This window comes from Xenopus tropicalis, chromosome 6 (genome assembly GCF_000004195.4).
Source record: "Xenopus tropicalis strain Nigerian chromosome 6, UCB_Xtro_10.0, whole genome shotgun sequence".
Classification (NCBI taxonomy): domain Eukaryota; kingdom Metazoa; phylum Chordata; class Amphibia; order Anura; family Pipidae; genus Xenopus; species Xenopus tropicalis.
In genome coordinates, this window is record NC_030682.2 from 57133411 (window position 1) to 57159077 (window position 25667).

Here is a 25667-nt window from a genome sequence, read left to right on the forward strand (position 1 = left end):
AAGGAAACATGTAAAATTGGTAGCAATTAAAACAGTGATAAAAAAAAAAATATAGGTTTGAGAAAGAAAATTTAAAAAATCTATACTAAAATTTTATTTGAATACATGTTCGGCAGACAAATGCAGTATCATCAAATGTAATGACATCATACGCCACAGGCTGAAAACCCCAGTGATGGGAGGAGCTTCTGCAGAACGCAAGCCATGCAGCATTTCTAAATATACAATATATTTAACCTTGGGGGATGCTCCACAGTAACAGTTAAACCACCCTTTATGCATTAATGGACAATATTTGTTTGGATATAGCAGTTTTTTTCTATTTCTGGCTGCTCTGTGCTTTGCTTCTGAAAATTCTGCACTAATTTGATTTCACAGTGCACAAGGTACTGGCCTACTAACACTCAACCCAGTGTCATTAACCATGTTAACACCACTGGCACCCTGAGAACTGGTAATTATGTGCAACTGCTGGTCATACACAAGATGACTTTTTTTTTTTTTTAACCCTCGAAAGATATCTGCCCGATTCCAGGCCAGATAGCTATTGGTCAGGGCGCCCTCCAGTTTGGCCCCTTACTCTTGAATGGCTTAGTCAACAGCTAATATTGGCCTATGCAAGGATACCATAAAACCTGCCACCAAAGATAACCCAAGGCCAGAATGCATAGCTTATTTTTCTGGGAAGCAGAGAGGAACTTGCTGATAGACAGCTTATTAATACCCAGCCAGATAGTGAAGGGGCCTGCTGCCAATTTTGGCCAATATCTTACCCAATAAACAGGCCAAAAAGCTGCTGGCTTAGTCTAGAGTGGCCCAGTCAACAGATAGTATTTGCCTGTATATGGCCATCTTAAAGCTTGCCAACAAGTTTAAACCTCAAGAGACAGCAAGGGTAGATACTTTTTTCTAGAAAGCAGCTCTTCAATGGGGCAACATAATCGCCTGTGCAGTGATTTTTACCCTCCCTGTCCCCACATTTATTGGCTTGAGAGAAAATGGTTAGTTGGCACATTTGTCGTTGGCAACTGTATAAAAGAGTAAGGATGATTTAGCATTAACTTAATATCTCCATATATCAATTTCAGTTTTTAGCTGCATTGGTGATCAAGTCTTGCACATTTTCATCTAGTTTATTTACAACTACCCACAAATACCATTTTTACAGATAAAGATTACACTTGAGATTTTTAATGGAAATAAACTGCAAGACTGTATGGCTTTTAAACATCCAGATTGGCATCAGACTGCTAAATAAACTCTTCAATCATTTCATAAGTTGCACCGTTTAGTTACAGTGGACTTGCAAGTTCCACCACCAGCGCACTGAACTGACCATTTCCTGTTTATTGTGATGCCCGCCAGGGAACTTTCCAGTGACCGGCACCAGGGAACCACAAAACATGGACAAATTGTTTCTTTATGGTAAGGCACCAAACTAGAGGTGAGATGGTGGTGTCATGTTGAATGGGAATAACGTGGCACTGTTGAATGGCATTCATTTTGCATGACAACCAGTCGCTCTGGTCAACAGTGCCTTTTTGATCCAGGTTCATCAAGAGGCTTAAATGAAACATAAATCTCATGTAACTAAAATGGCCAAATGTTAGAAGATGAAGTCTCCTGTTATCTCTTGCATTATAGGCTCCTCAAACTTAAAGCGTTTGGTAGTGGCCTTAGATTCAGATTGCTTCTCTAATTCAGTCTGCCGGCACTGTCCCAATGTATAAGATGCCATTACAATCAGTTCTTCTGCTACAGTCTGTCCTTCTGCCTCTGGAATGGATGTGACCGGCTCTGGAGACATTGCCTGAGTTAGTTCATCCTCTGCATTCTCCTCTTCCTGTGTGACATGGTTGCTTTCTTGCACAGAGCTCATAGCACTAGCATAGGGATCAGGAAGGTCCCCTTGGGCTAGCCATGGATGTTGGAGACAGTCAACAGCTGAAGAACGAGCTCTGTGGTAAAAATACAAAGCTTTTATACTCCAGTAATGTAAACAAATATTATATGCACATATAGAACTGAAGCTGGAGGTACATTAATATCCACTCATTTGGGGAAATCGCCAAACAAGCAGATCTTTCCCTGATATGCCCACCTTGAGGCAAAATGATTGGATCACAACAACAGTATGCAGGCTGTCTGCCAGGTATTGGTTGACCAGGACAGTCAGAGGGCCCCTACATGGGCAGATACGCTGCTGACTTGGTCTGAATTGGCAAGCTCCGGATGATAGTTTAGTTTTAAGGGGCTACAAGGATGGAAAGCTAAGGTTGTATCAATTTGTTTTAACAAGGATGGTGTTAAAAAGTCACCTATACCCCAATAGTCTAATCTGATGCAAAAGTAATCTGCTAATGACAATGGACAAGCTTATCACTAAAAATGGTTTGATGGCAACATAACACTTTACCCAGCACTTGATATACATTTACCCTCTAGAGCCGCCAGACATATTAAGTGACCAGCATGTCAGTCATGAGACATTAGATGAACAATTACACTTCTCTCCACTACATGTTTCAAGAGTGACAGTGACTCGGGTTTAAGTGTATGGATATCATGTGACTGATTCATAGGAAAAAAGCAAAGTAACAAATACTTACTCAGGCTTGCGAATGAGAAGTGCTTTGATGAAATCAATGGCAGAATCAGAAATACCATCAAATTCCTCACTACTGTAAGTTACATTCAGCTGGGAAATATTTAGGAAGGTTTGTTGTTTGTCATCTCCCAAGAAAGGGGAGGTGCCTGTTAGCATGACATATGCCAGGACACCAACACTCCTGTAAAGTTTAAAGGTAGATGTTAAAACATGATTATGCATGTAAATGTTTTAGGAACCCTACAGGTCCCAAGCTTTCCAGATAACAGACCCGATCCCAGTACCATATTACAAAAGCCAGCAGAAAAGTATTATTTGCCAGTGTTGTTACACACACTGACGAAGAGACACTACTATTGTAGCGCTTTACACTGCCTTGCATTTATTCTATTTAGATAGACGCAATTACATAAGATACAGGAATACTTTAATTCAAAAACAATCTGTAAATTCATATCACTGTCCATTTCATGCACATTAGGCTACCATAACTGAGCAGCAACCTAGCCTGTATAAATGATATACTCTATTCCAACATAGGAATATAACAAGACGATAATAGAATTACACTTACCACATGTCTGTTGCAGTGCTGATGGGCTCATAACTTAGAATTTCAGGAGCTAAATGTGAAAAACAAATACTCAAGTCTGAAATTGGTAAAAAATTAAGGGTTTTTTTTTTTCCTCAGATTATATAGGTAATACATTTTCATTTTCTAGAAGTAGATATTCCCATTAAATGAAGTGAATTTAAGACTTTGGGATATAGAATACTATATATATACAGTTTTCCTACACACCTTTGGTAGGGTCTATGGGAGGTCACAAAAGCATGCAGCCAGCACACTAGTTACACAACGCTGCTTAGCAAGCATAACCAATAATACCTTAACGTTTATACAAGCTCAAGCTAGGCCTCAGCAGCCGAGTGCTTTATAGTTAATAAAGCAAGGAGTTCATGGCATTATACTTGACACTGGTTTTGTATTTAATTTACAGCACTGCAATGATTTATTAAATCAGTGGTATAATAAATGAAACATTAAATAATGCACTGAACTGTATACTTTAACATGCCAGTAAGATGAGCTTTAATGCATGCATTTTAATGCAAGAGGAAGGTTGCACTACGGAATCCATAAACAGACTTATAAGCACTGCACAAATGGAAATGTTAGTGTTAATATGATAACCACCCAAGCTACACCTATTGTTTATTACTTTAGAAGCAGTTAATCTAAGGATAGCCATGACTTTTCTGGTCGACTTATACATTTTTCATTACTTCTTCGTTAAATATGCCATTAATTCTAAATCCTAAGGGATTTGGATTCCATTTACACAGAGAATGTAATTTGTATACGTCTGCAGAAATAAACCTAGGCTGCATGGTTAATATAAAAAACATAAAGCACTTACCAACATATTCTGGGGTCCCCATAATTTCTCTTAGCTCCTCATTGTTATTTAATATTCTTGACAAGCCAAAGTCCACTACCTTTATGTCCCCAAGAGGACAAGCACTCGTCAGGAGAACATTCTGGGGCTAGAAAGAAAATTTTGCTATTATTCTTCAGAATACAAAAAGGCTTGTTAAAAGCATTATTAAGAATGCATGCACTGCTGCAGAGAAAAACTACTTGTATCCTTAGGGGGTTATGTAAAAAAGTACACTAAATTTGCCCAGGTGCAGTAACCCACAGCTACCAATCAGCAGGTTACATTTACTGGTCACCTGTTTATAACAAAACATCTTATTGGTTACTATGGGTTACTGCTACCGGTCAAACTTAGTGCATTTTTATTACATATGGGTGATAAGTTGCAAATGTCACAATGCTCTTTTTTTCACCAGGTTGGTGCAGTTTTTCTGGTAACAGAAGCTCTGGTGTCAGGTACGTAATTAGTTTCCGAACATTTTGGCACCACCTTCTCCTTTAATGTTTGAATTAGCCAGAACTACATTTTGCCAATTTAGAGCTTCAGGCTCATGGATTTATAACAAATATACTCCTACCAGTTTCAATTATTAAAAAGGGGCACTTTAAATCATTATTGTCTTTTTGCAATAAATGAAATTTCTACTTTTTCTGGTGAAACTGCTGTGTAAATTATTGGGAAGGCTGTTTAGAATTATTTACATTATATAATTTGTAAGAATGCAACTGCATTTAATGAAACATAGCAGCATTTACACACTTTACCCACAAAAGATTTTTGCGGAACCTATGCAGTTCAGTCTTGAAGACCTAATCCTACACTACCCAGACTATGCTCAGTTTTAATGAATATCCCCAAAAGAAGACAGATTAGATAAGGCAGCTTTGCCTCATAACGAGGGGTCCTGAAACAAACCAGACGTTGTAGCCTCCTCTCCCCAAAACATTCTCAGGTTTGGAGTAAGGGTATGAGTAATTGACTTCTTGCAATAAGAAATTGAAGTGCAATACATTTGGGATTTTATTCATTAATCAATGCCAGTTTCATTCAGTAAATTATCACACGGGTGTTTAATGTCATTAGTGTCTCAGCTTTATATAAGCACTGAACTTCAGGGCAAATCTAAAGAAAAACTTAATAGCAGTCTCCTCTCTAGAAAAAGTGTAACCTAAATAGAGTTTACTGTGAGTGTCCAATACAATATAGAATTCTTATGTAACAGTTACATAAGTGATGGCAGGGGAAATATCAGTCTCCAAATAAAATACCCTTAAGCACTTCCATTCAATGGTTGCCATGATAATATTAAGACTCACCTTCAAGTCTAGATGAACTACATTGTGCCGGTGCAGAAAGGCGACTCCTTTTAATATCTGCCTCATCAGCCTCCGGACATCTTTCTCTTTGAAGGCCTCTTCCCTTTCTGCTACACACTGGTTGAATATCTCACCGCCAGCAGCACTGCATGAGAGAGAAAGAAAGGTATTATTGCAAATGCACTCATACAGTGTGACTTGTGTGCTAGTATTGCCAGTTGGCTGCAGACAAGGCTATTGCTTTTTTGAAAACAGTCAAACTAAAGCTTATGTATGGACAAGAAAGAAATGAATCCAGACAATTAATATTTGCAACCCAAAGAATTGTTTTATTACTAATGCCAGTTTTAACTGAACACTGCAAATTTACTTAAAAGAATACTGTCATGGGAAAAAACATTTTTTTCAAAACGCATAAACACTGGCCCCTTCTGAAAGCTCACAATGCACTGAGATGGCTGCCTACACACCAATATTACAGCTAAAAAAATACATTTGTTGGTTAAAGAATAAAATTTTAAATAGCAGAGTGAATTATTTGCTATGTAACCAGTGAAACTTAGAAATAAAAAGTACACCATAAAAATCATGGCAGTATACCTTTAAAGGACATGTAAAGCCTACATTTGCCTACAATGTATATCAGTTGGGCAAGTCTCCCCCACCCAAATGGCACCATTAGTACTGCATATATCCCCTCCGCTTGCCAGCACCATCACATTTTCCTAAAGCAAATAGCAGCTTTCACCTGGTGGCCATTTTACCTCTAATACATAATCAGTTACATTTAAATCTGCAAACAGCATACACACACAGACCCTTATTCAGCATACATTTCATCAAGAATACAGGCTCACACAGGCACAACGGTCTCTGATAAAAGTTCTGCTTTGTTTGAGCACTGTAATGGTAAAGCTGAGCTCAGGAGAAAAAAAATTGAAGCAGACAGCTAGAGCTGAGTTTCTATGGGAACCAGCAATGCCATCTCTTCATTGGCTGCTAGACTGGGGGCGTGTTTAGTAATCTGAGCTTAGAACAACTGAGCATGCCCACAAGCCAACAGCCAAAGCAAATTCCTGAGGAGGAGAAGGAAATCTAAGTGATAAAGGGGATGTTTGAGCCTTACTATTAACCTCTGGACAACCAGTGTGGCAGGTATAGAAAGATTTCCAAGAGGCTGTTCACTGATTACATTTTTGTGTGTGTGGTTTACATGTCCTTTAAGAAAGTCAGAGGCCCACCCTAAAAGCATAGGCTTCCAATTTAGGTCCTTAGGTTAAGAATCATGGCAATAAGGACTTAGAGGGAATATATACCCCAACCCTCTATTTGCCAGGGGCTTTTTCAGTTGTCAAGCTTATATATAAAGGCGCATAAACACTTCTATTCCATAGGGATGTAATATCCATTGCCTGAGTAAGTCCCAATTAATACAACCTGCAGGCAGAGTTGTCTGGTTTACTATCCTCTCTGATATGATGTGGACTTATTTGCCAACAATGGTCAAATGTGCCCCCTGTGCAGTAAACCATGGAAACCAGGGAGCATTTTAGCTTTGCTCAGTCTACTAATTTGAAAAGCAAATAACTAATAGGTTACTATTGCCAGTGTTTAACACAATTAAGTTAATTTTTGTGCACTCAACATGCATTTCTCGAATATATTTTGAAAGCCTGTTAGCATGCACTTGTCTACTATCAAGCGGGTTTATCCTTAGGATGCAGGGCAGCAATTCAACTGCAGTAACGGAGTTAAAATTCTATGACTGTTATGTATGAATGTCATGATCATAAAAGGTTTATTATTCTGCAGTAGACTGTCAGTCCCTGGAAATCTTCAGAAACTCTGCTAGCAGAGTGAGCCACAAATCTATTTACTGAATGGGAGAGGCTCAGTGGCCTGTGCCGAGATTTGAATAGTTGTGTGAAATGCTCTAGGACAGTTCAGCAAACAGAGAATAGCCCCAAGGACAATGAAGGAGGCCTACAGCAACCTTGAACAATGTCAACAGCTTGTGTAATGAATGACATCACCCGCTGGCTGCCTTGGCCAGCCACTCACTGCTGCACTCGGGGAAGATTCAAATAATGCACTGTGTTAATGAATTACAACTGCCAAAGGACAAAAGAAGAGGGCAGAGTAGGATACGGGGAACAGAGAAGCTTCTGTTAAGGGAGAAAAGCAAACTGCACTAGAAATGTGACAGGTGAAATGCACAAAATGAGTGAGGAGGAGTACAGTGTGTTTGGCATACGACACAGCAATGATTTTATATGCACAATAAACTGGAACATACAGGAAGGAAAGATTTAAAATCTCTTTAGAGTTTATATATAAAAGATTCTGAATAACACTTTTTAATCTTTCATGAGATCATTGATTTTTTTTTTTTTTATAACAGAATTATACCTACTATGCTCGGGTATATCTGGGCTTGTTATCTGTCCCACCCCTGGGTTATTACCTTTTTATGACTTTACACCCCTGCACAAATGCGACACCTTACACGCTGCTTTAAGCCCTTCTAGTCACGTGGCTGCACCGGTGCGTTTTCCCTCTGGCCGGCAGCACACTGACAAAGCTTGTCACATGGAAGTGACAGCACAACCCTGCAATCACCAGTGTCCTATAGCCAAGGGCACCATAGGATGGGAGAAAGCTACTGTCAGAAGAATGTTACTCTGAAGAACAGAGGGCACTTTACAGCCAATATGCCAAAACAAATGCAAGTTATTCTCCTTCTTGGGAAGGAATCCTCAAACAAATATAACCAGAAGGATCCGAAAAGTATGTAGAGGCTATAATACCTAGTGTTAAAATGTAAACTTCCTCTTCCCAATCCTCATAGGTACCTGACCAATCAACACCTTATAAGCCACACAATGCCACATTGTAAAGGTGGGTGCTGTCGTGTTATAAAAAATAGCAGAATCAACAATTGAACACTTGCAAATTGTTAACGGATATGTTTCGCTACAATAGTCTTTACTCTAAAAATGTTAAAAATATAGTTTACAGCTTTAAAAAGAATGGTCATTTATAAAACCTGGGGATTATTTAAAAAATGATTATTTTATGAGAAGTAAATAATGTATCGTGCAAATACTACTACTACACAGGAAATGAGACTGATTTCCTTTTATTTACCAGAACACAATATACAACACACCCCCAGGCATTGTACCCGGGGAAGCTAAGCAGACAGATCAGCAAAACATCACTGAACATAAAGACATCCAGCGACAAGGGCAGAGGAATGCAGAAATGGCAGTTCTTTGTCAGTTAAAAGTATGTCTGCCCAAAAACAGTTTTTCTGCATAATGAAAGAAAACTCTGCAATATTAAAGTGATACTGACACAAAAAAATGACTTTTCAAATCATGAGGCTACATAAAACGTTACCTATAGTTGATCTTCCTTCACTATTAGGGCTGCTTTTGTAAGTAATTGTTCCTTGAAGTTCCTACACCTGACTGTTTTGCCAACCTGACTGTCCCTTCTCAGCCTGTCAGTTATAGGTTCTAATGCTAACAGCCTACTGCTGCACAAATATGGCCGCCCCCTCATAGAAGATCACGGGGGACCAGATAAGGAATGGAAAAGGAATGGAAATACTTTTTTCTGGCAAAATGATAAAGCTCATGCAAAGACAATGTTATGATATATGTAAAAAGGTTTCATTTTCTGGTGTCAGTATCTCTTTAATAATAAGTGGTTGTTCACCTTTGAATTAACTTGATGATGTAGGAGAGTGGTATACTATGACAACTTGCAGCTAGTCTTCATTTTTTTATTATTTGTGGTTTAAGTTATTAAGATAGCTTTTTTTATTCACCAGCTCCCATCTCCAGTTTGGAATTTGTATCTGGTTGTTGGTATCCAAGTCACCCTAGCAACCAGGCACTGATTTGTACGAGAGACTGGAATATGAATAGGGAAGGGTCTGAACAGAAAGACAATAAAATTGTAGCCTTACGGAGCATTTACTTTTTAGATACTGGGATCAGTGACCCCCAGTCTCTGATCCCAGTGGCAAATAAACTATAAAGAAAAAAAATGAAAGCCAGTTGAAAGGTTCATTAGAATCCAACATTCTATAACATACTGAAAGTTAATTTAGAGGTGAACTGCCCCTTTAAGCATGATTGCTTTTGAAGTAAGCATAGTGGTATACAGATACTTTTTGTCCAACACTGTTTTGCTGGATGGCAACAGTCAATGAAACAGCCCAAGTGCCATCACCCCCCAATGTATTGGCTAATGAAACCAGTATTTCTTTAGCTTTCATCTGTTCTTGGTTTCATCTGTTCATGGTTCAGACTCGTGAAACAATGTAACAGAAGACCATTCTTCTTCATTCTACTTTATCGCTACTGCAGGAGTCAGAACCAGTAGTGCAGAGAATATAAACAGCCAGATACCACTTTCAACAGCAATTACATTAACAGATAACCATTACATCAATTAATAGGTATACATTATGTATACTGTAGCACAGCTTAGAGCTACATTTTTTTTCATTATGAAAAAAAAAAATCAGCTTTTGAGTGAGGACCCACTGAAAACATTAATATCAAAAACCTTCAGCAGGTTTGTTTCCATTTACATAGATTACAACGTGTAATCCAGGCTCTATTTATGAGGGAAAATGGACTGAAGCCAATGAACAACTAATTACTATGGTGTGCGTGCGCATAAACACACAGACAAAACAGAAGCATTTTGCTCAGTTCTCATCTCTGGCCAGTGAAGCACTAAATAAGGACGTGCAGAGTGGCAGTAGTAACAGGACTGTGTCTCTATGGCAGGGGTGACAAACAGGCATATAAAGTAGTTTCAGCTCCCAAATTGTTTTCCTTTGGTGGGTGAGAACTAGACAGCAGGCTAAGGCACAAAGCCCATGTTACAAAGCTTTCTTTCATGGCTATATGGAGGACAAATACTAAGTGCAAGAATGTGGAATATTTCAGCAGTTAATTTCCTCAAATTTAAGGAAGTGGGTATAATACAAGGAAAGGAAGAGGTACATTTCTGAGTCAGCTATACCAAAGTTTGCATTGTTGCCCGAATGCAGCTGCTTCCAAACCACAGCAGAGGAAATAAGTTTATTATATTAAATAGTAAACTACTTGAAACATTGGGTGGGGTAAGCAATGCCTTAAAGTAACAGCATTTGCATGGCTTAAATAGGGAAATGGCAGCACAACAGAAGCAAACTTTTTATCCAAATCCTGGTCAGATGCTTTGGGGTGCCACAGGTCAAAGACCCAATGGCTTGCTTACTGGGAGCCCTAGACAAGCTACTTCTTACAATGGCAGCCAGAATTCAACCACATACCCTATTCTATGCAAAAAGGCAATTCTGATTCCCTTTTGTTACAGTTAAAAACCAAACCAGTTAAAAAGCCTTTAAAAAAAAAAAAATGGCAGCACAACAATGTACAACAGAATAAGTCTTTTGGAAGAGGTGGCATTGAAAAATGCAGGAAAAATACACCCAAGAATAAAAGCATAATGCCAACAGCAGGCATCTAATTTATACATATTACTGTAATCTGGGTTGGAAGGTGCAGATCAGTGTAAGAAACACAATAACTAAAGCTGGCTATACACGCACCGACACTATCGTATGAAACCTCGTTTCGTACGATATTCGGTGCGTGCATGGCATGTCGGCTAGTCGACCGATATCGGAGGAAGCTGCTGATATCGGACGACTCGCCGATCAGCCAGGTTAGAAAATTTTGATCGGGCGCCATAGAAGGCGCCTGACCAAAATCTGCTGTCAGGGCTGAATTGGCAGAAGGAGGTAGAAATCCTATTGTTTCTACCTCCTTATCTGCTGTTTCAGCCCTGACTGTGTGTGGCGGATCTGACAATGTTTCGTGCGACCATCTGGCCAGCTTAAGTATGGTTGCCTAGAATACACAATAAAATCAAACTATAAGACCTAAAAGCCTACAGCAGGGATCCCCAACCTTTTTTACCCGTGAGCCACATTTAAGTGTAAAAAGACTTGGGGAGCAACACGAGCATGAAACATGTACCTGGGGGTGCCAAATAAGGACTGTTATTGGCTATTTGGCAGCCCCTATATGGACTTCCAGCCTATAGGAGACTCTGTTTGGCAGTACACCTGGTTTTTATGCCTCCAAAACTTGCCACCAAGCCAAGAATTCAAAAATAAGCACTTTGAGGCCACTGGGAGCAACATCCAAAGGGTTGGGGAGCAACATGTTGCTCACAAGCCACTGGTTGGGGACCACTGGCCTACAGACTAGAGGCAGAGAAGGAGGATTAAAGCAGGGCCATAAGAACACTGAAGTACTCACATACTCTTTAGCAAAGGTACTTAGCCTTTTGAGTTAGATAGATCAGGTCAGTCAGAACTTTTGTATACAGTGCAATACTGAAAGGAATCTGATAAAAAGGTGTCACTCTATTAATTTCTCTCCTAGTCATGAAAGGTTTTAAACTACTCAGCTCAGTATATGCAAGAGAGCATGTACAGAGACCATTTTAAAAAAGCTGTTGCAATGGGGAAATTGTTATTATTATTATTAACATTTATTTATAAAGAGCCAACATATTCTGCAGCGCTGTACAATTAGAATGTGTTGACTTTTTTTTACATTATTATTTCTGAACAAAAATCATAAATATATATAGTAGGGCTTCAGAATCTCTCATTTTCAGCAGGTCAGATGATACCACTGTGGATGGTAATACTACCATGCTAGACAGAAATATATATATTCATAAATCAATTACTCCAGCTCAGGACAGAGTTGGCTGCATGGCAGCATTTTAGAATGAACCAATTATTGTACTAAAAACCTGTAGTTGCGGGAGTACCTGAAGGACAGCAGTGAGTGAAACATGTGAGAGTCATGCAATGGCTTTTATTAGCTGGGGGAGCATACAGCCTGCATTAGCAGACAAACACTGACAGGAGTGGAATGCGGTTGCCATGACCAACAGTAGTCACTGCGTTTTGTGCAACACTCAAGTTGGTCTTGGGACGTTAATCTTCAAACCTGGCTCTATCAGAGCGTTTGAAAAGGAAAGCAAAAACACTACAATGAACTGTAACAAAGAATGGATAAAAGAACAAATAATGCTCGCACGAAGGACATTTATCTCTATTTAGTTTCTACTCAGCATGACTTGACTGGAAAATATATATAAATATTCAGGATATCCTCAACATGCACTTAAAAGCAGAACTTACGTAACTGAGGCTTTATCTGAAAACAAGAAAACTAAATAGTACTCTAGATTATTAAAGTGATTACACCAAGCAGTAGGAGACATTTCACCATTTTATTGACGCCACAGAACTGCAGATAGAGCAACCATGGCTACTCAGATGTCCTTCTTTCTGCTCTCATGCGAATGCCACACAGGGCTGGTTCTCAGCCTGTAGATAGTTGAAGGGGAAGAATTAGCCCCCTATGCTATTGTGTCGGCACAGGTGAAGGCACATGAAGCGCGAGTATGCATATTCAAGCCAAAATCCGCTCTATGTGCCTGCAACCAAGCTGATGCAGTGGCTCCAGTTTAACCGCAGCCCGAGAATCAGCCCCGTGTGACATTAGCAGTACTGGCAGAAGCTTCAGAAGGATAAACAGTGTTTTATACTAATGGACCCAGTATCTCAATGGCGAATTACTGCTCAGTTCTTAATTAGTTTAAGTAACTGATAAACTCCAGGTTTGAGATGGTCTAAGTACCATGACTAGTGGAGAAGAAGCCAAGTACAAATATAATAACTAAAAAGGAAACAGATGTAAAACCAGTATTCCATTAGAGTTAACTATACAATTACAAATACACTTTTGACCTACAATTAGGTAAACCATATCATCATAACAGAATGCTTTGTAAATACTGGTAAAAATGTAAAGTAGAAACTTCAATATAAAGATTTTTAAGGCCTGTTTGCCTTCCAAGAAACCTCATACTTGGCATCTAATTCGGAGGTATTTCCCTTTTAAATAAAATTTTAAGTCATACTTACTATTCCAGCACTAGGATCATTTCAGTGGCAGTCTCGTAGACTTCATGCAGTTTGATAACCCAAGGGCTGCCCCTAGCCAACTCCAAAACAGCAATTTCATGAATGATTTCCATACGACAGTCCTGGCCCTTTCTTCGTTTTCTCATAAATTTTGCTGCAAATTCTTTGCCAGTCTCCTTTTCCACACATTTTCTTACCACTGCAAATTTGCCTCTAGAAGAGAGAGAAGTAGCATTTTAATAAGTTGCAGCTGCCACGTCACATAATAGATAGAACAGTTGAACTATATGATTCTACATATGGTTCTTCTGTAAGTTTTAGTGTATTCTTCGTGGGGTTCTTAATGGAATGCAATTTTCCACCAAACTGCCCAACCATCTCTTTATATATGGGGCCCTTGACAAATCATTGTGGGGGGGGGTCCATTGATAGGATAAATAAGTCTAACTCAAAGTTAAAATCCTGTCAACCAGTGACCTCCATTGCACCAGACTGACAAACTGCTTATTTGTGCGTTTTGCCATACAGGACAAACTGGCAAATTACTGGACAGTATGCAAACTAAAGCAGGACATGGTAAATGCATGCAACATATTAGTGCAAAGTTCGATGCGTAGTTGCAGAAAAATGGCTAAGTGATGGCACAATTGAATTTCTAATATAAAAGGAGCTAGGGCCCAAACATAAGCACCTAACATTTTTTACATGTGAAGTAATGCTCTGCCATGGTTTAGTAGTTTCAGCTGTACTGTATGACCTACTTCTGCACAAGCAGTTACACAAACCCTGTCTAACACAATTACCATGCTTGCGTGAGTGAACGGAGGCAAGCACACAGGAAATTATTAGCCTGGTTCACACGATCGTTTTGAACGCACTGAAATAAACTCTGATACAGATATGCAGATTCAGCCTGTCGTATTTACAATAAACACAAAAAACTGGAATGCTGAAACATATCACCATGGGTACAGGATTTCTATAGACTCATTAATGAGCTGTCTTTATTCAGTAGGAGCTCTATCAAAAGACTTGCCATCTACCTAGTTTTATCAATTTACCTTTGATTCTGTAAGATCAGAGAAAAAAAGCTTAGATAGGTTAGTAAAGGCCACTGCCACCTGGTTAAGTCAAACACTGAATCCTGGTGCAACACATCACACTTAAGGGCTGTGGCAGACGGGGAGGCTAGTTGCCCGCGACAAATCTCCCTTGTAGCTAGCGACTAATCACCCCAAAATACCATCCCGCCGGCAAGTACATAAATCACCGGTGGGATAGCATACGCAGTGCTGCGATTTCCCCCGAAATCGCGGAAGTTTCCTCTCAAGGCACCCCATGTTTACACCACATATCACCACCATAGTAGGAAAGCTGCTGGGTGCCTCCAAGACATTTTAGTTATCAAATGGATTTCCACAGACCTACAGTCCTGTTCTGACTTAAAGCCCAGCATGGCTTATACAATAATAATACACAATAATTTACAGCCAGTTAAAAAGGTTACTAAAGTCTACAGCATATACCGTTAGCCATTAAAATGTTTTGTTTAAATGGAAGGCAGTATATACTGTAGTATTCCTTCCTTCCAATGCATTTCACTTACAAAGCAATTCCACATACCCCTGGGTAAAAATGAATGTAACTGAAGCAAAAAGGTGTACATACTGCAATCATCATCTCAAGTTTACTACTTTTGTGGGTAAATATATATATATGGAAAGGCTATAGAACAGTGTCAAGCATTTGCCTTTAAAGGCATTGTTCACCTTCAAGTTAACTTTTAGTATGATGTAGAGTAATATTCTAAGATGATCTGCAATTGGTCTTCATTTTTTATTTGTACTTTTTTTTTTTCAATTTCTATTTTTGCTCAGAAACTCTCCAGTTTGGCATTTCAGCAGGTATTTGGTTGCTAAGTTCCAAATTACCTTAGCAACCAGGGAGTGGTTAAAATGCGACACTGTATATGAATAGGAGAGGACCTGGAAAGAAAAATAAGTTATAAAAAGTAACAATAACAATAAAACTGTAGTCTCACAGTGAAGTAGTTTTTTGGCTGCTGGGGTCAGTGACACCCACTTGAAAACTACAATGAGTCTGAAGAAAAAAGAAAATTTTAAAATTATAAAAAATAAATACTGAAGACAGTTTTAAAGTTGCTTAGAACTGGCCATTCTAAGGTGAAACACCCCTTTAACTATTGTTCAATATCAGGACAGTCAAACAGAATGCAGGGAACGTGAGATATTTTCAACACCAGCTCATAACCAGAATATAATGGAGCGGTCAGAAATAAAGAAATGTGATTGAAGAAGATATATTAAAATTAAATGCATTTTTTTGTAGTATTTACTAGGGGCTATGAATGTGCTATGCTAGTAGTTAAGGGCTGTGCTTCTGACAACAAAGATGCATATGTTCCAACTAATATTTACTTATATACTTATCTTGGCAGCAGATCAAACTGGCTAATTTATAGACATCCCATGACAGAAATACAGTGCATTTGCATGTAAGCAAAGCTATGCATAAATGATGCAAGGTTTGTCAGCAGTGAGAGGATATGCGAGCAAACAATACCAAGTATGCAGGTTTCACCTTAAGAACTTGGCAATAGTTTCTTCTGAGAACTAGAATGGCAGGTTTAACTTGCTTTGTAACTATGTAAAATGTGGACATCTAAAACAAAGAAACAGCAATGACCCTTCTTCTTAGTTTCTTTCCACCTGCTACATTTGAGGTTATTCTCCTTTGAAACCCTTGATCTGCAAACAAAGTATATTAAAAAGGGCTCTGAGCACAGAGGGAACCAATGTTAGTTGGCTTTCTGAAATGCCAAAATCTCCTTTTTTTCAGAGTACATGTACCTAAAGCCCTTATCTTGATGGGCAGGCGTTTAAGCATCAGAAAAGGTGCTATTAAAACTGCAGTCTTGTTTAGGCAATTTAAAGACCTGTCTGGGAAAAATTCCAGTCACTTTACTGAAGTAAAACTAAACTTTACACCAGCATAGTAACCCACAGAAAACAAATGGACATTTGCTTTTATTAAAGTAGAAGGAAAGGTACAATGACTGGAGGGTGCCAAAATGTTAGGCACCCCTAGTGACTAATCACTTATCTGATACCCTTGGTTGGTGCTCCTGTTAGGAGAAAACTGCACCAGCCTGGGGTAGCTATGAATGAGTCTTCCTTCAGTCATCTATCTGCGGTGCAGGTGTTCTAGAGTGAAAAGGCCAGCTTTTGTTAAAGATGCTCTCATTAACCCTGGCCGGTGCAGTTTTCTCCTAACAGTAGCCATTACAAATCATAGGGGGGTGCCTAACATTTTGCCACCCTCCAGTAATTGTACCTTTCCTTCTCTTTTTAAGCTAGCAGCATTTGATAACAAAGCTATCAGATTCTTGCACTGCACTTGTCTAAAGTTGTAACTACACTAATGAATTTATGAATAATGAATAATTATCCTGACATTTTTGGTATCAATTAAAACAAATAAATTAATACCCCTTCATGGAAGCCAAAGTTTACCTTTAAAATCCAGTACAACTGTTTTTGAGGAGTCATTAGTTGTTGCTAGTGTCAATATAAGACTACCATCATTTACAAACAGCAGACAAACTTGTTTAAGTACTTGTAATTGGGACCACTGCTCTGAAAACACAGATTGTATCCGTAACAACCAATAAATACATCACACCAGCAATATCACGTAAGGTTAATGCAGAGGAGTAAGAAAAACGTCCAGTTACAATTAGGAAAACCCTGCAGATTGATGATAAAGAGACCTGTCAGAATTTTCTATCCTTACATCAGAAAGAATATATCTCTAACATTTGTGTGGGTGAGCATTTGGGGAACAGTGATCACAACATGGTCTCCTTTGAGATAATGCTGCAGAGACAGCGCTATAAGGGAGTAACTAAAACACTCAATTTTAGACGTGCAGACTTTGCCAGTATAAGGGCATCTCTGCAATGTGTCAACTGGGAAAGGCTTTTCATGGGGTTAGACACAGAAGGAAAATGGAACATCTTTAAAACATTGCTTTGTAGGTATACGCAACAGTATATCCCCCTAGTAAGCAAGGAGAGGCATCGCAAAGCAAAACCTTTATGGCTGAATAAAAGTGTTATTGTCGAGGTTGGTAAGAAAAAACGTGCTTTTAGGGCATTCAAGTTAGCTGGGACAGCAGAAACTTTCATCAGGTACAAGGAAGCAAATAAAGCATGCAAAAAAGCTATCAGGCAAGCTAGAATAGAGATGGAAAGGGATATTGCTGCTAGGAGTAAAAAGAATCCAAAATTATTTTTTAATTATGTGAATAGTAAAAAAATGAAGCAAGAAGGGGTGGGAACTTTATTATCACGGGGGGGTACGTTGGTTGATGAAAACGGGGAAAAAGCTGAAATTTTGAACTCTTATTTTTCATCTGTCTATACATCTGAGGAGCCAGATAATGAAGGCTTCCCTTGTAATATGCCCAGTTCTAGTAATTTAGCTACTGACGCATGGGTCACTCGGGAGGAAATTCAAAAGAGACTTGAACATGTAAAGGTAAACAAAGGTCCAGGGCCGGATGGGATTCATCCCAGGGTATTAAATGAGCTGAGCGCTGTGATTGCCAAACCTCTTCACTTAATTTTTCAGGATTCATTGAGGTCTGGCATGGTGCCGAGAGACTGGCGGATTGCTAATGTGGTGCCGTTATTTAAAAAGGGATCCCGTTCTCAGCCTGAAAACTATAGGCCTGTTAGTCTGACATCAGTAGTAGGAAAACTTTTGGAAGGGGTAATAAGGGATAGGGTACTTGAATACATTGCAGTTCACAATACTATTAGTTTGTGCCAGCATGGTTTTATGCGTAACAGATCTTGCCAGACTAATTTAGTTGCCTTTTATGAGGAGGTGAGTAGGAACCTTGATGCTGGAATGGCAGTTGATGTCATCTACTTGGACTTTGCTAAAGCGTTTGATACAGTACCTCACAGAAGGTTAATGATCAAATTAAGGAATATTGGCCTAGAACATAATATTTGTAATTGGATAGAGAACTGGCTGAAGGATAGAGTACAAAGAGTGGTTGTAAATGGAACATTTTCTAATTGGACCAGTGTGGTTAGTGGAGTACCGCAGGGGTCAGTCCTTGGGCCTTTGCTGTTTAACTTGTTTATTAATGACCTGGAGGGGGGCATAGACAGTATTGTTTCTATTTTTGCTGATGACACTAAATTGTGCAAAACTATAAGTTCCATGCAGGATGCTGCCGCTTTGCAGAGCGATTTGACAAAATTAGATAACTGGGCAGCAAACTGGAAAATGAGGTTCAATGTTGATAAGTGCAAAGTTATGCACTTTGGTAGAAATAATATAAACGCAAACTATCTACTGAATGGTAGTGTGTTGGGGGTTTCCTTAATGGAGAAGGATCTAGGGGTTTTTGTTGATAACAAGTTGTCTAATTCCAGGCAGTGTCATTCTGTGGCTACTAAAGCAAATAAAGTGCTGTCTTGTATAAAAAAGGGCATTGACTCAAGGGATGAGAACATAATTTTGCCCCTTTATAGGTCCCTGGTAAGGCCTCACCTTGAGTATGCAGTGCAGTTTTGGGCTCCAGTCCTTAAGAAGGATATTAATGAGCTGGAGAGAGTGCAGAGACGTGCAACTAAACTGGTTAAGGGGATGGAAGATTTAAACTATGAGGTTAGACTGTCGAGGTTGGGGTTGTTTTCTCTGGAAAAGAGGCGCTTGCGAGGGGACATGATTACTCTGTACAAGTACATTAGAGGGGATTATAGGCAGTTGGGGGATGTTCTTTTTTCCCATAAAAACAATCAACGCACCAGAGGTCACCCCTTTAGATTAGAGGAACGGAGCTTCCATTTGAAGCAGCGTAGGTGGTTTTTCACGGTGAGGGCAGTGAGGTTATGGAATGCCCTTCCTAGTGATGTGGTAATGGCAGATTCTGTTAATGCCTTTAAGAGGGGCCTGGATGAGTTCTTGATCAATCAGAATATCCAAGGCTATTGTGATACTAATATCTACAGTTAGTACTAGTGGTTGTATTTATAGTTTATGTATGTGAGTATAGATTGGTAGGTGTGGGTTAGGTGTGCTGGGTTTACTTGGATGGGTTGAACTTGATGGACACAGGTCTTTTTTCAACCCTATGTAACTATGTAACTATGTAACTATGTAACTATGTAACTATATATATATATATATATATATATATATATATATATATATATATATATATATATATATATATATATATATATATATATAAATAAGAGAGAGAGAGAGAGAGAGAGAGAGAGAGAGAGAAAATACAGCAATTAATGTAGCAAATTATATCAGTTCAGTTTTGCACCCAGCTTAGTGAGATGCTAAACTGAAATGTCAGAGGAACATTCCAGCTTTAATGTTCAATTTTAGAAAAACGGGTAAAACAAACTAAAAATGCTGTTTCTGGGGTACTTTTAATGGACCATCAAGAGAAGCAAAGCATGCAACTAGTTTCACACTCTGACGATCCTTAACCAAGTGGACGTGGCTGACTGACATTTATATTTAAATACTAGAGGGAATTCTATGGCACTGGGTTAATTGTATGTATCACACCTTGCGTAGAAGCGAAAGGTTAGGTGTCTGAGTATCAGTAAGGAGGACCATGAAAATCAGGTCATCATCCTTATTAACCAGCTCACATACCAAATGTACTGCTACAGTCCCTCCTTGTGCTCAGAAACAGAGGATTAAATGAGAAGATTAAATTTAAACAGACTTTTCATTGCCGTTTGATAGGTTAAAAACTGGCTAAATTCTTTGCACTAATCGCCTTTTTCTCACAGTAGATTGATCAAAGGCTTTGTACCATAATGGAATCCACGTGCAAAATCTGCACTAGATGATCAGACTGCTCCTTAGATGCTAGATCCCAAGCAAGTGCCGCATATAAATCAGCTGGGCTTAGAAAAGGCTGACAGCTTATTTACCATTGAGTGCACAGCTCCTTGCTTTATGCACAGCGGAAACACTGTACAATTTTACAGTCTTTGGAATAATTCACACTAATCTTTTCTCACACATTCTTCACATACCAATGTGATCCCTTCTTTATACAACCATCCTAAATGAATCCAAATTGATTTATACACAAGCTTTTCCAAATAAGCCCCAATGAAAGACAAGAGGTAACTAGTGCACACAGAGCCACACATCAATCATAACCACACAAAGCATCACAAACAAAGCAGAGTTTTTCAAGCTACAGTAGACAACTGTTAAAATGTTAAATATTCCCACTCAGCTGTCATGCAGAAGACATTAGTAACATTTTATTTGAATTGATCACGATATTTAGACTCTACAAAAACATCATTATCATAACCTTAAAAAAAAAAAGTATATGGATCTATAGCATATGATCTACAAGCAGGTCTCAAAATAATGATCAACAGACCACAACATTAAATCATTGTTCATTAGATCCCCCTTAAAAGAATGCACTTGAAAATTTCAGGCATAAAATAGTTCAAATACTTTTCAGTATATTATATTAGCTTGCCATGGAACTGTAATAGCATTAGTAGGCGCAGCGCTTGCAGAGTGGGCACTTCTAAATTAAAGAAAGCAGTGCAATAGGGGCACATTATTCCATCACTACGGGCAGAATGTTTCCAAGTAAAAATTGGAAAGTGAGTGCACCTCCACTTCTAGGCAATTGCCACAAAGTGAGAGGGATAACAAATGTAGTGTATTGTGTCTATAAAGCTGTTCAACACCAGGGGCAACAAAATGCTTCAAATAACACCATTTGCTACGGTGAAGATTTTTTCTGAGAGAGGAAGTTAGATACAGAAGAACATGTTTACAAAAAAGGAGACATGAAATCCTATGTTTAGTCCTGTATCTTTTGATAGAGAACTCAGTGCAGCCTTTCTGTGAGTGCTTATGGCTGTATTTACATAGAACTTTATGATAAAGCTTACTTAGTTTTTACCTTTCCTTCTCCTTTAAGTTATCACTTTTGAAAATAACGGGAGTGCTGCTGTCTTCACTGATTTGTATTACCTTACCCAGGCAGAGGGTACAGCTTGCACCTGGGTCTACAAAAAGTGGTTTTTACATTGTGTATCACACATCAACCGATTCTATCTGGTCCATTTAAATACCACTACATGAGTCAACCATATTAACTTATTACAGTAACTACTTTCAAGATCACCCTGTCCACTTCTGTCATGAATACCAAAGGTAGCTGTCTTATTACAGATGACCGCTTGTGTCTGGCATGTGATCACACCATTTTTAGACGGGTTTCTGTCTAAAAAATCAACTGAGCAGCATTTCAATCAAAACTATGAGGGGGTGTCAAATGTAAGGCACCCCCAATAACTACTTACTGGATACCTATTTTTTATAGAAAAACCATACTCTTATGGTTTACATTTCTTGAATGTGACACTTAAGTTGCTTTAATACATTTCCCAAATTTAACACCATTTTTGGCCCCCTAAAAAGTAACAGATTTTAAAGGAGACATATCCTATAAAAATTAAGAATGTACCAGTGAATTATACTCCTCTAGATATAGAAGTAATGTGCATAAAAAAAAGTTGTATTTCAGACTGATTTATTGAGAAATTCCACCAAAACCCCACTAGTTCCACTTCCTGCCGGCTGAATTCTCTGGATGCGCAGGGGAGCCGGTGGCTCTCAGTACACTGCACTGTAAGATAGGAACCAATCAGCAGCTAGGCTGACCTGATAGGGAACTGAAGCATGTCTTTGCCTGTGTGAGTACAGGGCTGAGATTGGCTCTACCCCTCCTACTGTGCTTCTGGCAGGGACCGTTAGGACACGCCCACTCTTCATTTCAAAACTCAGACAGAGAAGTGATAGGATCTATAGGGAGCTCCAATAAAGTGGACATTTTTACAGATAGGATTAATGTTTAGCCCAAAGGGAAACCAGCACCATATATTACTCATAATTGCCTACAAAATTAGGGTTTTCCCATTTATCCTATATGTCCCCTTTAAAACTACAAAAACTTCAATGTGCCCTTGTGAAGCAAAATGTGAAGCCATCTGCATATATTTTTTCCTCATTTTTTCTAATTTATGCCAGCAACGTAACCTAGCACATAAATCTTACGTAACGCAAGCAAAACAAGTTCTTGCATGCAACAAAACCTTGTTAACATGAGTGATTCTATTAAATCAGGCCAATCACACAACTTCTCATTTCAGGTACAGTATGACACAACATGTACAGAATTAAATGCAATTAAAACCTCTACATAACATTTCCTATGTTTCCTTATAATCCTTACACTTGGCATGCTAAAGCTTTACTTCACTTGATTACTTGAATTTACTGTAAGTAAAACACAGGTATGCAACATATTTTCATGAAAACGTGTCATCAAGAAAGCTAAGGAAACAGTAATACCAATTCCCTTACCATATCTAAACAAATACTTGTTGCTTTTCTCTGTAATAACAGTGATTTGTACTTGATGCTAAATAAGCCAGTATAAACCCATATTAAAAGGGGCAGTAAACCCCAAACATACTTTTTGTCTATTGCTTTAATCAGAAAACATTTGTGTTATGTTTTAATACATCTTTGCATATTAAGTAATGAAATGAATGATTAAGCAAACGCTTAAAATAATAGTATAGAAACTCAAAGTGAATACGGAAATGACAGATTATCCATTTATTTGGAAGTTCAATCTTCATTCTATTGCTCATATTGAGATATATGCAATGGATGTGCTGTTACTCATCCTGATGACTGCTGCGCTCCTGAGCAGGCATGTTCAACTCATTCACCTATGTATCAAGGAACAGCCCAAAGCAGTGGGCAAACCTAAAAAGACTGCATGCTGCTGCACACAGGATTCAGAAATACCAACTGATCAAATACTTTAACACGCAAAGTTTTGACACATGGGGAAATTAATGCTCTCTAACCATACTTTGCAGAAAAAAACAATTAACTATCAAGACAAATGTATTTAAAATGTAAAGCAGTTGTACAGGATCAGAGCTAAACAAGCCATCACAAAGGACACAGTACTGCTTGGTACTAAACATTCCAATAGGACAGTTACCTACAGCCAAATTCCAAAAAAATGTATCTGCTAGTCACCTTATCATAAAACTAAATCCAAACCCCACTTATAATCAAACACAACAGCCTTAGTAAAGTATTCAGAACTGACCTGATGGTCAACTGGCCCTTGTAAACTTTGTCACAGACCATTGTTAAAACAATAAAAAGTGTTAATTTGGTTTAACTCGTTCAATTGTTTTTAAAAGAGATCATCATCATTTCCTGTCCCTTTAATTCTATTATGATATAGCCTATGTCTTCACAGCAAAAGAAAAAGCATCTGTCAGCAACAGTCACACCATTAGCTCATTTTCCCAGTGAAGAAAAGAGAAGTCTCACATTTGTCATCAGGAAATGCTCAAAGTGTGGGTAATATTTGACAAGACAACATTTCCTTGTGCATCCCCACAACACAGTATATATTTGTATTTTTTTTTTTATCTAAAAGTTGTAGATGAAAGATTGTTCAGCCAGTGTTAACTATGTCATCGATAATACAGGATAAATAACAAAGGAAACATTTCTCAGAAAAAGAACGAGTAATTACTAAACTGAACATCACACACATTCTTACTTCTGCATTTCACACACTGAACATCACAGCTGAAATGAACTGAGCAAGGATCAAGGGAGCCCAAGCAAACATACAATGCGTGCAGTATCATAACCAGACATCAAATACATAAACACATGACAAGTACTGTATAGCCTTTATTCACCAAATGCACACTTTAACCAAAGTTGGAACTTGTTTAGGTCTAGAAGAGGAACTCCACATTGGAAGACCCAACACAAATGATACCAGAGTATAACAGATATAGGTAGCATTGTGCTTTCAACCACTATCAGGCCTAGAGCAGGACACTCAGTACTACCTACCTTAGGTCTCCCTACCTCCCTCAACCTAAACAGCACTTACCAAGTAAATGGGGATGGTAAATATTTCCCTTTCTTTAACTAGCACAGAAAAAAAAACCAATAAATGAGAACTGAAAAATGAACTTCTCCTGGGGAGCCACCATGTAGCATGCACCCATCTAACCCTTGCATAAAGGTTTGTTTACTCAAACTGGCCAAAGCAGCAATTTTAAGTATGTGTGTCAACTAATAAGGGCTCATACATAAGTCATTTTCCATATATACCTGTATGTGTTGTCATTGTTACTTTATTAAAAAGGGATCTAAACCCACCACAAAACTCACTGAGTGGAGGGTTTAGATCCCCTTTTAATAAATGCCTTGTAGTTCTTACATTTGCTAGATTCTTCCCTGCCTGTCTATCTAAATCAGGATCTTTCAACTACCATTCCCTGTGGGTAAGATTGCCACTTTCACATGTATGAGCAGCTTATGTTCCCATCAGGCTTAAGGCACTAGGGTCAATTTCCTGTGAGGAAACCAGAACAGACAGAGTGAGCACCAAGTCACATTCCTGGGCAGAACTAAAATGAGTCCAGCATTTAGCCATTATGGTGCCCTATGTGTGTAACTATACTGTGCGATACTCGGTGACAGAGAGGATACTGGTAGGACTTATTTCATACATTTATACTTATACACACACAGTAAAGTGAGATATGAGTATATTCCGATATCCCTGCCAGAGAGTGCCATTACCTGCCCAGCTCATGCCCCGGGGAGATGCTGTAGGCGCTGCTGAAGGGCTGGCTCCGGATAGGGATGCTCGGCTCCCCCAGTAGCCCGGCTCTATCATTACTGCTCTCCTCGTCTCGCTTTGGCCTCCTCGCCGCTCGGGGGGTGCGACAGCACTTGTCCGGCACCCCGAAACCCTCCTCCGGGACCATCCTGCTCCCACGCCCGGCGGCTCTATAAAGCAGCAAAGAAGCAAGTTTTTAGCGAAAACCTACTGGGGCAACTGTGCCGCGTCCTCACTGCCGGCCTAACAACTCAGTACTACAACTCCCAGCAGCACCACCGACTACGCACAGCCTTAGCTCGCCAAAAGGGCGCATGTAGGACGTGCTGATCACAGATGAAAAGCCATTCAATTAAACACACCGTTATGGAATCGCCGCTTCTCTTCTGTCTCCCTCTAGGCAGTTGTGTGAGTCAAACAATCCGCTGTTTGTGCTTCTCTGTATAAATCCACGAAAGCACGGAGCCACAGCGCCCAAACTCCGACAGGACTCA

At 39.0% G+C, this 25667-nt stretch overlaps 1 protein-coding gene across 1 annotated transcript; it reads right to left on the reverse strand.

Moving 5' to 3' along the window:
- Positions 1 to 491: 491 nt before the first annotated feature.
- stk17a (serine/threonine kinase 17a) lies at positions 492 to 25667 on the reverse strand. Its single transcript, NM_001016460.2, is given in 8 exon segments — positions 492 to 1958; positions 2610 to 2789; positions 3183 to 3231; positions 4030 to 4156; positions 5367 to 5511; positions 13387 to 13599; positions 25134 to 25343; positions 25536 to 25667. Coding segments are annotated over 7 exon segments (1254 nt in total). The 5' UTR covers positions 25322 to 25343; positions 25536 to 25667; the 3' UTR covers positions 492 to 1606.